Here is a 13,673-nt window from a genome sequence, read left to right on the forward strand (position 1 = left end):
TGACAGAGCAGACAGCAAGGTCTGGTTATCAATAGCATTTAGCAGTGGGCAGGGCAAAGGGGAAGAACATGATTGGGGTATGATAGGAAAACGGGCCAGGCTGACTGGATAGAGTGGGCTGGGAAACTCATTCACTCATCAGAACAGGGTGGTAGTTCCCCAGCTAAATGGGATAAGTCCAGGACAAGGTTTTTGGAGGCTTGGTGATACAAGTCACCAACATTTATTAAGCCCCTTCTGTGTGCCAGGGACTGTGCTAAATGCAGGAACACAAAGGAAAAAGGAAACAATCCCTGCTCTCAAGGAGCTTACAAGTCTAAAAGGGGAGACAGCATGCAAATAGCCATACATAAACCCTATTGTGAGGCAGATTGTAGGTACTCTTGGAAGGCACTAGCATTGAGGGAATGGGGAAGGACTTTATACATGACAGGGTACATAGCAAAGTCTGGAGGATGCAGGGGCAGACAGAGCAGACTGCCTGGGGAAGAACCCAGAATGATTGCCTGTGACACATAACTTGCTATGTGATTACTGGGCAAGTCACTTCATCTTTAGGGCCCCTGGGCAGCTCTCAGAAATCGTGCATGACAGATAATTGTTGATCTTCATCAGCTGAAGGTATTTCCACTTTTTGTTATTTCTCTACACTCATCAGATCTCATTTGCTCTTTCCTGGATCTAGGGCACAGGTCCTCCTCCACCCCTCCCTTCATACCTATGGTCTTTAGGTTTTTTCCACAGTGTATGAGAAATAAGTGACTTAGGCCAATTTATTTAGTGCTTCTAGACTCTTCCCTGATTTGTTCTCTATCCTATTTTCCACAGCAGCTGGTTCCTGCCTTCTATTCTCATGCCTTCCTCACTGCCCCTTCCCTTCTATAGAGGACCTTGTTCATACTTACATGTGCCTGAGGACATCTCTACTCTATTTCACATTGTGGGTTCCCCAGGAAAGCTCCCTGTTCAATGTGCTTTATCAGTCCGTACTCCTAAAACCATGGCTCATGAACCCCATTGGCATATTTACTTTTCATAGTCCAACAGTGGACTCAATTAATTAAAAATAAAAGGGTATATAATGAAATAGCATTATGAGAAATATATAGCAACTAACCATTTTCCCCATAATTCTGGGTCATACTCTTCCTCAAATATGTATGACAGTAGAAGAGTTGGACACATGTGGGAGATACAAATGAGTCATGACAAAAAATAATCAACCCAAAAGCCTCTTCTGTTGTCTCCCATAGATGAATGGGCTTTTTTCCTCTCTCCTGGCTCAGCCACTTTTTTGATCCTTTCATGTGCAGGCAGAGCTTGCCCAAAGCCTCCTAAAGCAGTGATGGGCAAACTATGGCCCATGGGCCAGGTGCGGCCCCCTGAAATGTTCTATCCGGCTGCAGGACATTATTCCTAATCTGACGAGTACAATGAGTAGGATATAGTACAATGAAACTTTGAAAGAGTTGCCTTAGAAACAGACCGACAGATGAGCATTTCCTTTCCTTTGGCCCCCTCTTTAAAAAGTTTGCCCATCACTGATCTAAAAGTATTGTTACCTTTACATTGGACTAGAAACTAGAGGTTGTTTCAGCATAAGATCTTTCCTCCCTTCTGCTCTACCCTTCAGAATCTCTTGCCATCATCCTTTATCTTATCCTCCTTTTCCTCAGCATCTGATGAAGTGGTGACCCTTTTCAGTAAGGCCCATTCCACCCTGGGGCTCCTGATACCATTCTTTCTGTCTCTAATGATATATTGCCCTTACACTTATCTCCCCTTACCCTCACCATCAATCCCTCCCAACTTTCTCCTTCTTAGGTGCTGCTAACAACTTGCTCAGGTCTCCTCATTCTTAGAAAAACGTCTCTTGGCCCTCCCTTCTCCCCTAAGCAATCATCCTATCTTTCCCCTGCCTCTTACAGCCAAACTCCTAGAAAAACCATTTAAACTTATGGCCTCTCCTCACTTCTCACAGCGTTTGGACGTGGAGTTGCTCAATGAAGGTTTTAGTGATCTCTTAGTTGTCAGGTCCAATGGCTCTGACCTGGTCTTCATCTTTCTTGATCTTTCTTCATCATTTAATGATGTTGATTCCCCATCCCCTGTTTCTTTTCACTGCTCTGGGGGGGTTTATGATGCTGCTGTTTTAGATCTTTGTAGCTGCCTTTGCAGAATTCTATCCTCAAGGTAACTGCAGTCTGTCTGCCTCTCTCTCATCAATTCCCATGGATTCATTTCTTATCTCTATGCAAGTATATCTACTCCTACTCTTTCCCGAGCTCAAATCCTGCAGAACAAAGTGTGCCTATTGGACGTTTCTAACTGGACATCCTCTGTAGGTATCTCACACTCCACAGGTCCACAACAAAACTCATCTTCTTTCTCCCCAAACCCAATTTCTTTCAAAGGCAGCACCAGCTTCCTAGTGACTAGGTTCACAAACATGGAGACCCCCCCCTTGACTCACATAGCCGCTGCTTGCTAGGTTTTGACAATTCTATCTTCACTCTCTTTTCTCTATTTGTATGGCCAGCACCCTTCTTTAGAACCCACCCTAACATGCCTCCCAATTGAGGTTCCTGCTTTAAAGCCTCTCTGCATGCTGATCCAGCCTCCTCACAGCTGCCAAAGTATGGACCATGTCACTTCCTGCTCAGAAGGCTCCAGCTGTTCTCAGGATAAAACACCATATGCTGTTTGCCCTTCACAGTGTAGCTCCAGGTCACCTTTCCAGGCTTGTTCTGGAGCCTCCCTGCACTCTGCACCCCAGCCAAACTGGCCTTCTCATTGCTCTTCTCAAGGAACATAGCATCTCCCCCATCATGGTCAGGTGCAGGCTCACTTTTAGGCTTCTAGTACATCCCAGGCCGCCCCCTCTTCCTCTAAGGCTCTGCTGAAGTCCTACTTTCTTAGGCCCACAGCTAGAGCCCTCTGAAATGACTTTGTATGCATTCTCTATATTTTTGTATGATATGGACACATTGTCTCCCCAGGGCCCTTTTGGTTTGGTATCCCTACACCTCACCCTTGCCTGGCACCTAGGGAATGTTTCAGAAATGCTTGTGGATGGAGTCATAAGGCAGTGTGGTTTGACTGAGACAATCTCTACTCCATTTAGTGGAGATGACTTGTTTCCTGATTTGGGTCCTGCCCTCCTTTGTTGGGTACATTTTCACATACTAGAACCCTAGGAGTGGCAGTAGCCATCCAGACCACTGGCCCAGTTTCACAGCCATTATCCAAGGAAGAGGCCAGCCTTCTCCACCAGCTGCCAACCAACTGCCACTCACAGGGCAGGCATGCCAGTCTAGGACAGGAGGCAGCATGGGCCAGGCAAATCAAACCTTCACCATCACCACCATGACCATAATATCCTCCTGGACCCAGACAAAGATGGCTCAGGACCTTGAACTGAAGAGCCCATGGAATAGCAGTGCTTCCAGCCCATTCTTCTGAAAGTGATCCTTATGGAAATGCAGCCTAGCCCTGCCCCTGTGGAGTCTATCGTCACAATTATTCAAGACCCAGAAAAGAAGGTTCTTGTCACCAAAGCCCCTGGCACTGTCAAATAGCTCAACCTCAGAAGCTGATAGGATTCTATCATCCATGAAAAAAGAGACATCGTCATCTGCTTTCCTGCTGCACCGAAAGACTATGGCACCTGTCCACTTGATTTAGAGCTGAAACCTCCCTGTCTTCTCTCTGCCGATAGAGCCTGGGCTCCTGGAGAGCTGGGCCGGCTTTTCTCCTTACATCCGCACCCTTACCATAGGGTTTTGTACTTCTGTACTGAGGGCTTAATAAATGCTTGACCAATTAATGAGTTCCTTTGGAGTCTTTTTGGTCTCACGCTGACTTCCTGCTGTTCATGATTTTATATCTACTTACCATAGTGTGCTCCAGACCAGAGTCTCCGAACTTTTTTGGTCACACATCTTTCTAAGTAAAACATTTTTAATATTCCCCTACTGTGTATATTCATTAATTTGTCAATTATATACATGTGCTACTATGCCAGTAAGTATGTATATGACCAAACTACTGAAAGTTGTAAAAGTATGAGAAAAAGGAAACGCTGTTTGGTCAGTTGGGAGCACAGGAAGTGTAGTGAGTAGGAGAGCGGTGGGGTTAGACTAGTGCCTTAGAAAAATCCCTCTGGGTTCATGTTTTATAAGATTACTCACTCACAAAAATGAACAATATGGAAATATGCTTTGCATGATAATACATGGATAACCCAGATAATCATATAACTTAGGAAAACTTGTGTGGAAATTTGTTATTACATGTAATTGGTAAATATATGTGTATATATATGGATATATTAAATCCCTTTGGCAGTTTTGTAGAGGATGTTTTAAAGAAAGGGACCATGAGAAGTACTGGGGCTATAGAGGCTTGGCAACTGATGGGATATGTAAGGATAAGGGAGAGTCCTGACGGTGATAGCAGCAAAGTTGGGAACTTGGGTGACTGGAAGGATGATTGAATACTTGGAATCATTTGGAAAGTTTAGAAGAGAGCTGGGTTTGGGATCAGGAATGCAAATCACAACCTGTCCGTGCCTGCTCATCTCATGAGACCCTGGCCCACCCACAAGGAAAAAAGGGATCAACTTTCCTTTACCCATGATTGCCTCAGAAGACAGAACCCTGTGGAGGATGCCCACCAAAGCCACGAGGTGGTCTGGGGAGAGAGCTGGGCATGGTGAGAGAGAGGGGTTTTCCAAAGGTGCCGGGGCAACAGCTGTTTTGGGTACCTGGGTCATACTTAAGTAAGAGCTACTCAGAAGGCCCAGTATCTAGCTCAGAGGGAGCGTTCAGGTGGGAGCTTGTTGCACAGTGGAGGGAGAAGGTGGAGTGATGAGTGTTGTATTGGAGACAGACTGTATGATTGGCTTTTGCAGGCATGCTTCCCACTTTCTGACTAACTGCTTACCCCACCTCTCCTCCTTTAAAATCAGCCCTAGGACCAGCTAGGTGGCTCAGTGGATAGAGAAGGACTTTGGTTCAGATCTGGACTCACACTTACTAGCTATGCCACCCTGAGCAAGTCTCAACCCCATTTTTCTAGCCCTCACCCCTCTTCTGCCTTAGAACCAGTACTTGGTATCAATTCTAAGACAGAAGGTAAGGATTTTAAAAAAATGAGCCCCAGCCCTACTTTGGATACCACTACTAGAAGGCATGTGAAGAGAGACTACAACAGTGATGGTGAATCTTTTAGAAGGGCGGGTGGTGTGATAAATGGTCCTCAGGCGCATGTGGAGATGGGGAGGGGAGCAGCCCAGCCCCACATCCCTCTGGCTTTCTAGTAACAAACTGTAGCAAACATTGTGCTGGGGCGATGGCTCTGAGTGCCCCCTCTAGCCAAGGTTTGCCTCCACAGAACTAGGATTTCCTGAATGAAAATTCAGATTTCAACCTGTAATGGTCTCCCACAAAACAAACACAAAACCTACTAACCATAACCTTGTCCCCAAATCTTAAATGTGTAAGATGATTAGGTTTTTGGAGGAGAGATATTTCATCTTTCTCTTGCTGGTCTCTCGCACAATGAGGCACATAATGAACGCTTGTGTTTGGTTTCCAAGGTTAAGTACAAGAGCAAATCTGATTTTTTAATAGGATTCAGGAAGAAAGAAAAGTCTTGTCCTAAGTTCCTATTCTGTTTTAAGGGACCTCAGGGACCTGGTAGTATAGTTGTCTTATTATACCTGTGAGAGGGACTTTGTGACCAGTAGGTTACCCTCCTCCTAAGATCCTGCATTCCCATGTCAAATGAGTGTCATTAGCTTCTTTCTATTAGCTACATAGTTGGAACAGGCTACAATTGTAAAATCATGGGCCTGGGAAAATCACTTTCTCCCATGACATCCAAAAATGATGAAGATGACATACAGTTTGAGTTTTAAAAAAGCAAACTTTAGAATAGGAAACCATTGAAGCTCTTTAAGCAGGTTGATGATGTGATCAGGACTATTAAGGAAAGAAAAGAAGAGAGGAAAGAGGAGGAAAAAGTAAAGAGAAAAAGGAGTGTTATGTGTGTATAGACATGCGTGCATTTTTATTTATTTTTTAATCCTTTGAAATATTCTCTTGCAAAAGTTAAAAAAAGAGCACTTCTAGTTTGTTTTAAAATCAACAAGAAACTTGACTTAATTGGATATCTGATTGTTAGAAATCACTTGCTGTCATTTACTTCTACATATTCTACTGCCAAGTAATGTTTTCAGCCTTATTTTACTAGTGGGTTCAATAACCATTTGTGAAGAAAATAAGGCTTAGGTGGGTGAAATTATACCCCTTCCAAAGTCACCCATGGCCCCCAACCCCCAGACTTATGACCTGCAGCTTTTCACAGCCTCTTCTTTTCCTAGAGGTTTAAAGCTTTGTCTTTGTTCGAAGTGTACCTAACCACTTGTATCTGGGTTTGTCTTTTCTTGTGTCTTAGGTATTGGTGGTAATTTAGTAGCTATACAAGCTAGTAGAATTTCTACCTACCTCCATTTACACGGCAAGCCAGGCGAGGTGCCTGATGAAGCCAGAGGCTGCTACTACCCATGCCGAACCTTTTTTGGTCCAGGTATGTGCTTTGGGATGATCCTCTTTTTTAATCTTGTGTAAGACTGGTGAGCTTTCAGGCAGGTGGTACCCATTGAACTCCTCTGGTCAAGTGCCATATGAGGCATTGTTTGGAGGGAATGGGAAGCATAGATCTAGATTTGAACCTACCCACTCTCACCAATAAATCTGTATTTGTTGTCATTCTTATTCCAAGCCCCGATTTACCATTTTGGGGGTCCATTCTCAGGACAGAGAGGGAGAGAGGGAGAGAGATCACCCGATGATGAGCTGGGTGCTCATTCTGGGACACTGTGTGCATGGGTCAGCATGAGGGAAGCCAAATAGAGAGAAAAGCTCTGAGTGCCAAGCGGGCCAGAGAGCAAGGTGCATAGAAGGCCATTTCAGCCAACACTGAGGAAGTGCTGACTGTGAGGTAGGGCATTTCCAAGGTCCCTCCAGAAGAAGGGTTAAGACACAACACACATTATCCCATAAGCCCAGTGACATGGCTCTCAACATCCCTGTGGAGGGAGAATTAGCTTCTCACTTGTGGTAACTTGTTGGGACTGGGAGAGATTGAAGGAGAAGGGCCCAGGAATGCTTGGGGGTAGAAAGAATCATGTTCTTTAATACAAATCCAGAGGGATCCAGTCAAAAAGAGCTCCTGTGCCAGGCTTCCTCTTTCCCTTCTCCCCTGTGACAAGGTCATAGACATTGAGATAGCAGCTCGTGCTTCAGAGAGCAGCAGCAGGTGGGAACTTCCCAGGAGAAAAGGCTTCTTCCCTTTTCCTCCCTGCTCTCCCTCAGTTCTCACAAGAGACTTCTGGGCCAATCTGCTTAGCAAGTCTTCACGAACCAGTCAGGAGAATTTGATGGGAGCAAGAGTGTTGGATGATTTTTAAAAACTGAATCCCTCTGTGAGTGATGCTAAGAAAAACCTAAAGTGGATGTGCGTGCTACCCAAATGATAGTGAAATGCAGAATTTTATTACCTTCAATCATGATTTATTACCTTTAATCATGATTAACCCAAATTCAATTCAGCTTTAAGCGCCTTTATGTTTTCTCTTACAGGAGTCAATAACAAATCTGCCCAAGTCCTTCTACTTTTAGTGATTCCTGGACATTTAATTTTCCTCTATACCATCCACTTAATGAAAAGTGGTCACACTTCTCTGACTGCAATCTTCATCGCCGTATTCTTATTTGCTGCTGTGTTACAGGTAAGAACTTAAACCTTTAAAAAGGTTGGTGCCCAAGTTCCTTTGAGAATAAAGTGTTTGGTTGTTTTTGGATAAGCAGTCAAAGGAGAATGTATTTATATACTGTGCACACTGACTTCTCTTTCTTACTGGGGGTATGGGACCTGATTGCAATGGGGAAAAGAAGAAGGGGTGGCTAGGTGGCACAATGGATAGTGTCAGACCTGGAGTGGGGAGGCCCTAGGTTCAAATCTGGCCTTAGACCCTTCTTAGCTTTGAGACCTTGAGCAAGTCACTTAATCCCAATTGCTTAGCCCTTGCCACTCTTCTTCCTTAGAGTTATAACTAAGACAGAAAGTAAGGGTTACAAAAAAAAAATGAATAAAAGAGGAAAAGAGAGGAAGTGACCCAGGATGGGGCAGCATGGATTGGTGGAGAGGGCGCTGACCTTGCAATTCTGGAGTCAGGGTACCCCCTTAGACACTTACTAATTGGGTCTTGCCGGGAAAATCTCATTCCTACTTTGTGCCTTAGTTTCCCCATCTGCAGAATGAATAGGTTGGGCTCGGTGATCTTTGTGGTCCTCTCAAGCTCTGAATCTAAGAGTCTATGCTATTGACTTGTGCTTTGAAAATGAACAATTTCATAATCCCCTCTTGGCTGATAAAGTCTTCTTGAGAGGAATTGGTCACATTTATATAAGCACCTACTTTCAGATACTTTCCTCTATCTGGCACGCAGCTGTGGAGTGTAGGGAGCACCCTTCCCCATCTTACAGCCGAGGAAATCAAGGCACAGGAGGGAGAATGGCCCGAGATCACCCAGCTAATAATCGGTGACGCTGGAGATCGAGCTCCAAAGGGCTGAGCTCCCCCGGACACCAGCCTGCCTCGCCTCATCTTACAGAGTCTCTAAGGGAAATGTGTGCCTGGCCCTGCCTTGGACTGGAACTAGTCTAAAGAGAAGAAATCTGAGCTCTTCACTGAAGTTTGAAGTGTATTTTTTAAACCCTTCCCTTCCATCTTAGAAGCAATATGGTTCCAAGGCAGAAGAGCAGTAAGGGTGAGGCCAGTGATGGTGAACCTCTTAGAGACCACCTCTGAGTGCCAGCTGTGCCCCTCCTTACCTCACACAGGGGAGGAAGAGCTCCCACTAGCTGTTGGGCTGAGAGGCCGGACATGCGAGAAAAGGCCTCAGCAAGTGTAGATGGGGGAGGGGAGTGGCCCGAGAGCTCTGCTCCAGCTCTGCCTCCTGTGAGTTGCCCACCTTCCTCCTTTGTGTTCCCTTGCTGGGCAGAGGGGCAGGGGATAGGGGGAGGGGAGCAGCTCCGCCCAAGTCCCTCTGCCTTTCTGTAACCAACTCTGGCATGCCCACAGAGAGCATTCTGCATGCCATCTTTGGCATACGCGCCATAGGTTCACCATTGCTGGGCTAAATGGGGGTTAAATGACTTGTCCAAAGTCACACAGTTAAGAAGTGTCTGAAGTCAACACAATATTATTGAGATGACCGGTTACCAATGTGGGAATCATTTAGGAATATGTTTGTGTACACACACACACACACACACACACACACACACACACACATAAATATATATTTTCTAAATGATTTTCTCATTGGCAGCCAGTACTCCAATAATACACATACACATGTATATATACATATATGTACATATAACTTGGCTTATTAGAACAAAGATAAAGCTTAGAATCAAACTCCAGCCCCTAGCACAATGCCTTGCATGTATGTAAGGAGGAGAAAGGGGTTTTATGGGTTCAATATATTAAAAGGTGGTCGCCAGGGGAAATTTCCCCAATTAAGGAATAATCTCAAGTCAGAATTGACTTTTATGGGAGTTTATTTATTTACAATTAGGAAGGTTGAAGGTAGGGAGATTGAGAGAGAGAAACTCTAGCCAGGACCAGGTAAGAATTTAGAGGCCCAGCAGAGGGGCACAGAGGTTAATTAAACAAGGCTTCTAGCCACAAGGTCTTTTACAATTAGAGAGGCAAGAGAGGCCTCCCTAAGGCTGGAGCCTCCAGAAACACTAAGGGAGGAGAGAGCCTAACTTAGCCACATGACAATTCAAAGGGAAGCAGTCAGAGGTCCCACCAGAGTCTCAGCATTCCAGCACTCCTCCATGAACCAGAAGAGGTCCTCACCAGATGCTCTCTTCCATCCAATCCCTCAGCTGACTGAGGACCTTCTCCTTTTAAAGGGGTCACTTATGCGGCACTTCCTGCTCCTCCCTCCTAATTCACATGTCCAATCACAATAGACGATTCTCATAGAAAGCGCAGGGGGGCGGTGCCTCAATTTTGATTGGTTACTCACTCTAGCACACGTGGGTTAGGACCTCCCAGAATTGGAAGGTGCTCTCACCTTTGTGTAGACTTAATTTAATTGTCACACATAGTGGCTGCTTATCAAACTGACATTAGAAGAAAGAATCCAATTGAGAATATATGGTATGTATTTGAGGCAGCCCCAAACAAGCCCATGAAAACAACTTGTTGATGCCAGAAAAATCCTTTAAAAACAGATAGCAGATTATTATTATTTCAAAAAATTACCCATTGTAAATCAGTCACCACAACGGAGAGAAGGAAGGAGCCTAGAAGCCGCCTCAGCTAGCTAACCCTTGATGTTGTTGAGCGGATTGATGAGAAAACTAAGGACAACATGGATAAAAACTCATTTGGAAAATCTTAATGGAGTTGTGTGATGGAAGATCCTGAGCGGTCTTGGCTCCTCTAACAGAGAAAAGCACATTTTTAAAAAAAGGTTTGGAAATGAAAAGGTCAGCCCAAGGGCATTTAAGGATGAAAGTAGGAGAACAGAGAGAAAAGGAAAAACATCTGAATACATATTGATAACACATTTTTCCCCATTAGCATGAGTGATGTCACCCATTTGGACTGTACAGTCACAGTCCCTTTGTGCCACATGCAGAAGTAGAAATGATACTAAAGAAAACAAAAATGTGAATAACAACTGAACTAGACCAAGATTATACAAAGGACATCCATGTTAGAGGTGACCCAGTTTTGAGGGCATGGAAAATCAAATTTTAAGGTTTCAGAAAGACAGGAAAACTCCAAAAGTTTTTGGGGAAAAATCTATTATAGAAAAGAAAACTCAAAAGAATATTAATAATTACTGGCCCAGATGTTTACTTTACCATTTCTAGTTAAATTTGAATGGGAATGATTTACGCATGCATCAAATGCATACCTGAAGATCTGAGAAGGGTACAGTTGAGACAAGAAGATCCCTTAGGCCATATGCCCTTTCTCCATGCTTCTCCCCATCACTTTGAATGTGTCTCTTTGACACATGGCATAGATAATTTTTCTGGCTGATTAGTCACTTTCCACTCATCTGTGTCCTGTTGGTTACTTTCTACCTTAGATTCTATGAAATAATATCCAACTTCCAGTTCACACTGACACTCTGATCTCTTTTTAATAAGTCCCCCAGTTTAATAATTTGATGTTTCTTCCATTTTTCTCTCCAACTAGACATAAACTTTCGAATGCAGGAAACTTGTTCTTCTTTGGTGTCCCTTACAGTATTGAGTGGAGTGCTAAGCACACAGGAGACACTCGGTAATTTGTTATTAAATGATTAGAATTTTCATTTCTTTTGGCCCTATTTTTTTCTTTTTTTTTTAGACCCATTTTTTTTCTAAAGTTGAGTTCCTCAAGTCAGCCAAACAGATATCTGATTGAAGGACAGTTGCCCAGTGGCTGAATAAAGACATTTTTCCCTAAGACCTTGAATTGCCTTCTCTCCCTAATTTCACTCTATCCAATTTCACTCTATCTGTGAATGAAAATCTAAAAGGTGACTCTAAGCTCCAGACATCTCAGAGATGTCCCTCTGACCCTTCCTCTTCCCCCATCCCCCCAAACTTTGAAATCATGCTGGACCTCAAGGAGAGTCTTCAAAATTACCCTGCTCTCCTGAGGGTCTTGGAAACCTCTAGGATGTAAATGATTTAGATATAAAGAGATAACATTTACATCCTAAGCCTCAGTTTCAAATCAGCTCACCAAGGCTGGATTGGGGTGCATTTTGTGGCATCATGGGACTGCCTTAGTACTGAGCAATCTGGAGTTATCCAAAGTTGTTGAGAAGTGGCAATTCTTGTTTAATGCTTCAGATTCCTAGTATCCAACCCTCATCTATGACTCCAACTTTCTTAGCTCCGAGTACCCTTTCTGAAGCTTAAACCTGGAGACCAAAGGACCTCCTACCAAAATAGTTCAGCTGGTTAACTCAAAGAATTAGGGAGGCCAAATTCCAACATTTGATACCTGTAGAAATTAGTTTGCCTGCCTTGTTCCCTGGATGCATACTTTTTAGGCACCCCTTCCAGTTGTCCTGAAACCACATGCCATCAGCTATAGACAGATGGATGGACTAGGGTAAATAACTACCTTCTACCAGAAAAGCTCCTCAAAGCATAAATCCTCCTGGTGGTGGTGAGTAAGGAGTGTTATCTCACGTATCAAGGACAACTTCATTATTGTCTGTTCCATGGGTGAAGACCCTCCTGGAGAAAATGAATCATGGCAAATTCTCCAGATAGTGCCTCTACTTCTGCAGGTTTCCTTGTGGCCAACAGCCCATAAGGCAGTGAGACTCTTTGAAAGGTAAAGGCATAGCTTGACAGATGTCTAAATATCTATGCCTTACCCTCAGCCTTTCAAATGATTATTCCAATAGGATGATGGGAAAGAGATTTGCAGAAGTGTGTTCTCATCCATTACCTTCTTATCAATATGCATTTGTGACACAGTTCACTGCATTTAAGACCATAATCTTGGACTGGAATAGAATTCCTTTTATATGAAAGTAATTAACTTCTACAGCTATGGAACCCATAGCTTTGGTTCTATGGTCTTATGCTTTTCCCAGCTGAGCTAATCATGGGCAAACACAAAGGGCAGAGTTGCTTCAAATAATGCATAGTAGTGAGTTCTCCATCCCTAAACAGCATTAAAAAGCAGAACCTGCAGGACCTCTCATAAAAGCTATTGTGGAAGGGATTCAGACTTCAGTTAGAGCCTGGTTCCAGCTGACCTCTGAAGTTTCCTTCCAAACCTGTGATTCTGGAATTCTATTCTGGTTGGACTTTTCCTTTTTTTCTACTACTCATTTGCATAGGAACATTTTCTTTCTTTGTGAGCAGCAGTATAGCATGCTTTCTCAAGACCCTAGATTTTTGCCTTTTCTAATCTTTCATTATCCTCTCAAAACCAGTTAATTTATTGCATTGAAAGCATAGTCTGAAATTCCAAACTGTGTCACACCTCATTGGCCTTCCTTCATAGATGTATGTGGAAGGGAAGCTTATAATTTTCTTTTCTTTTCTTTTCTTTTGGCTCGTATCCATTTGTTTGTCCTCCTCCCAAAGGTCTTTTTCAAGGACTTCTTCCTTTGCCAGTATAGTAAGTCTCACTAACTACAAAGATAATTACTCCCTTTCTAGTTATCCATCAAACAAGCCAAATGGCAATTTCTTGAGCAACAAAAGATCAGTAGACCACATGGTTCATTTTCCCTGTTAAATTACAAAGCCTCCAATTGTTTATTCTTTGGGCTACAAACCCTTCATATTTTTTTCTATGAGAGAGACCTCTGTTATAGTCAGTATAAATAATAAGTTCAACAAAAAGTTGCTGTAGGTTAAATCAGGTGCAAAATAACTATTATCTGGACAAAATAATGCTTAAAATTAATAATTGCTTCTGAAAATTCTTAAGGGTGAAGAAGTCTAATAATATTCAAATCCCTTTATTAATCATATCCATTTTATGAAAATAAAACTAGATTTTACTCCTGTTTTCTTTTTTAATTTTGGATACATAAGAAACATATTAATATTCTC

General features: G+C 43.2%; 1 protein-coding gene across 1 annotated transcript in view; it reads left to right on the forward strand.

The window, feature by feature from the left end:
* SLC41A2 (solute carrier family 41 member 2) overlaps window positions 1-13,673 on the forward strand; it is a 97,319-nt gene that overhangs the window by 68,492 nt on the left and 15,154 nt on the right. The window contains exons 8-9 of the mRNA XM_044677633.1: window positions 6,460-6,591; window positions 7,647-7,795. Coding sequence (XP_044533568.1) covers window positions 6,460-6,591; window positions 7,647-7,795 — 281 coding nt within the window. The remainder of the gene's footprint in view (window positions 1-6,459; window positions 6,592-7,646; window positions 7,796-13,673) is intronic.

This window comes from Gracilinanus agilis, chromosome 5 (genome assembly GCF_016433145.1).
Source record: "Gracilinanus agilis isolate LMUSP501 chromosome 5, AgileGrace, whole genome shotgun sequence".
NCBI classification, from domain to species: Eukaryota; Metazoa; Chordata; class Mammalia; order Didelphimorphia; family Didelphidae; genus Gracilinanus; species Gracilinanus agilis.